General features: G+C 33.3%; 1 protein-coding gene across 5 annotated transcripts in view; it reads right to left on the bottom strand.

Annotated features, from left to right (window-relative positions):
- Positions 1-1,353: 1,353 nt before the first annotated feature.
- RGS13 (regulator of G-protein signaling 13) overlaps positions 1,354-2,685 on the bottom strand; it is a 28,293-nt gene continuing 26,961 nt past the window's right edge. For all 5 annotated transcript variants that reach the window (XM_010832091.1, XM_010832093.1, XM_010832090.1 and 2 more), the window contains one exon: positions 1,354-2,385. In XM_010832091.1, the coding sequence (XP_010830393.1) occupies positions 2,200-2,385 (186 nt within the window). In that variant the 3' untranslated portion in view covers positions 1,354-2,199. The remainder of the gene's footprint in view (positions 2,386-2,685) is intronic.

Here is a 2,685-nt window from a genome sequence, read left to right as displayed (position 1 = left end):
CATTATCAGAGAAATGCAGATCAAAACCACTATGAGGTACCATTTCACGCCAGTCAGAATGGTGCCATCAAAAAGTCTGCAAACAATAAATGCTGGAGAGGGTGCAGAGAAAAGGGAACCCTCTTACACTGTTGGTGGGAATGCAAACTAGTACAGCCACTATGGAGAACAGTGTGGAGATTCCTTAAAAAATTGGAAATAGAAATTCCATATAACACAACAATCCCACTGCTGGGCATACACACTGAGGAAACCAGAATTGAAAGAGACATGTGTACCCCAATGTTCATTGCAGCACTGTTTATAATAGCCAGGACATGGAAGCAACCTAGATGTCCATTGGCAGACAAATGGATAAGAAAGCTGTGATACATATACACAATGGAATATTATTCAACTATAAAAAAGACTGCATTTGAGTCAGTTTTAATGAGGTGGATGAAACTGAAACCTTTTATACAGAGTGAGGTCAGTCAGAAAGAGAAACACCAATACAGTATATTAACACATACATATGGAATTTATAAAGATGGTAATGCCGACCGTATATGCAAGATGGCAAAAGAGGCACGGATGTAAAGAACAGGCTTTTGGACTCTATTGGGAGATGGTGAGGGTGGGAGCATTTGAAAGATAGCATTGAAACATGTATATTACCATATGTGAAATAGATGACCAGTCCAAGTTCAATGCATGAAGCCGGGCACTCAAAGCCGATGCACTGAAACAACCCAGAGAAATGGGATGGAGAGGGAGGTGGGCGGTGGGTTCAGGACAGGGGGACACAAGTTCACCCATGGCTGGTTCATTTGTCAAAGTATGGCAAAAACCACCACAATATTGTAAAGCAATTAACCTACAATGAAAATAAATATATTTTAAAAAATAATAAAAAAAGAAATGAGCCCCTAAATATTGATTCTATGTTATAATAATTCTTTGTTTAATGAGAATGATTCAAGTTAATCCTTACCTTCATGTGATACAGCTTAGGTTTATAGGCATTTTATAATAAATGCTTTTGCAATCAAATTCGAGACCTGAGAAATACTTTTCCTACTAAAGCTAAAAATCTCAATAAAAACTTTCCTACAGTTAATTCTTTGGAAAAATGATATTAAATATTTTAAGGAACTTATTCTCTATCAAAAGTAAAGAATGTTTATCCATTCCTATGGCACATTTATCTTGTGCTATGTGCTGAACAAAGCAAGTCGAACAGACATATGAGTTCTTTCTCTAGAATCTCCTGACAGAGTCTGAGAAGCTTCTATAAGAGGGCAGATAAAACAGTCTTTTAGCTGGAAAAATAACTTGATCATGTCTTTGAAAAAAAATAGCATACTTATAAAATTTTTAGTTTATATTTGTATTTATTGATTATCAGGATTGTGATGGATTCACATTGTGAGAAAAAAACCTCAAAATATAGGAACCAAATTTCCTACCCTATAGCAAGATAAGTATAGAAATAAATGAGGAAATTCATACATTTAAATAGCTTAGACTCATTTGGAATTTTTTACATGTGGAAGATATATATGATATAGAAGTAGAGTTATGAACATAATATCAGGAAAATTTAAAAATATCTTTCAAGAACACATCTTTTTATATTGCTCATGATATAATACTATTGATGATACTCTGAGCACCAGGTTTGTCTACTAGTTATTAATAAAGTTACTATAAGCACTCTGTTCAAAGAATACATTCATGCTAGAGACACAACTCATATAGCTACAATTTTTAAAGAACTGAACTATCTGCATTATGACAGCAAAATCTCACTAATTAAAAAATCCACTTAATTGATTTGTATGGTAAAAAGTTTATCATTTAGTTGATTTGTACGATAAAAACCTTATCATTTAGTTTATTTGTACAGTAAAATCCCTTTTTCATATTTATTTGTTATTTATGTTACGTATGTTATTTATGAAGAAAGACCTTCCTTCTCCATATATATTAAGTGAGCTACATAAGTATGCCATAGATTGTGTTATTCATGTTTTAAGAGTTCTGTAGTCCGTCCATTTCAGGATCTGTTTCTAGTTGAGAACCAGAAATCAACTTATGGCTTGATTTCTTATATTTCTTTTCTACTCTATTTCTGATTTTTTTTATTTAGTTTTATATGAGAAGAACAAAACCAACACTTTCTGTATACCATCTTCAATTTAAGCTTTTGAGTGGTGGTCAAGAATTGTTGTTGGCTTGAATAGTCTTCAGAAGTTTCTGGTACATTTCTGACTTCAGAAACCTGGGATAGGAATCCCTTTCCATGTGCATGTACACTATTTTTTGAGCCTCTTCAAAACATGTTTGAGTGGGTTCTTGAATATTTTTGATGATAGCTTCTCTTGTTGAACTGTCAATGTTAATCTGCAAAGTAAAATTACATGTGAAGCATAAGTAGGCATAATTGAAGATGAAAATAGAATGGAAAGGTTTAATTTATTTCCTGCTCTACTTTTCAGTGGACTAGGGTAATTTTGTCTGCACTTTCATTGACATCTTAAAAGACTTGTATGAGATAAGCTCCTTGCTTTTTTAAAAAATAAACATCCAACTCCACATCCCAGATTAAAAAAAAAAAAAAAAAAAACCACACGTACACACAAAACATTAAGCCCATGACCAAGGAAATCTCAGAAACCACTGCTTACTTAGGCGGATGCAAGT

Source organism: Bison bison, unplaced genomic scaffold (genome assembly GCF_000754665.1).
Source record: "Bison bison bison isolate TAMUID 2011002044 unplaced genomic scaffold, Bison_UMD1.0 scf7180017864537, whole genome shotgun sequence".
Taxonomy (NCBI): Eukaryota; Metazoa; Chordata; class Mammalia; order Artiodactyla; family Bovidae; genus Bison; species Bison bison.
This window is presented reverse-complemented; position numbering and strand designations above follow the sequence as displayed.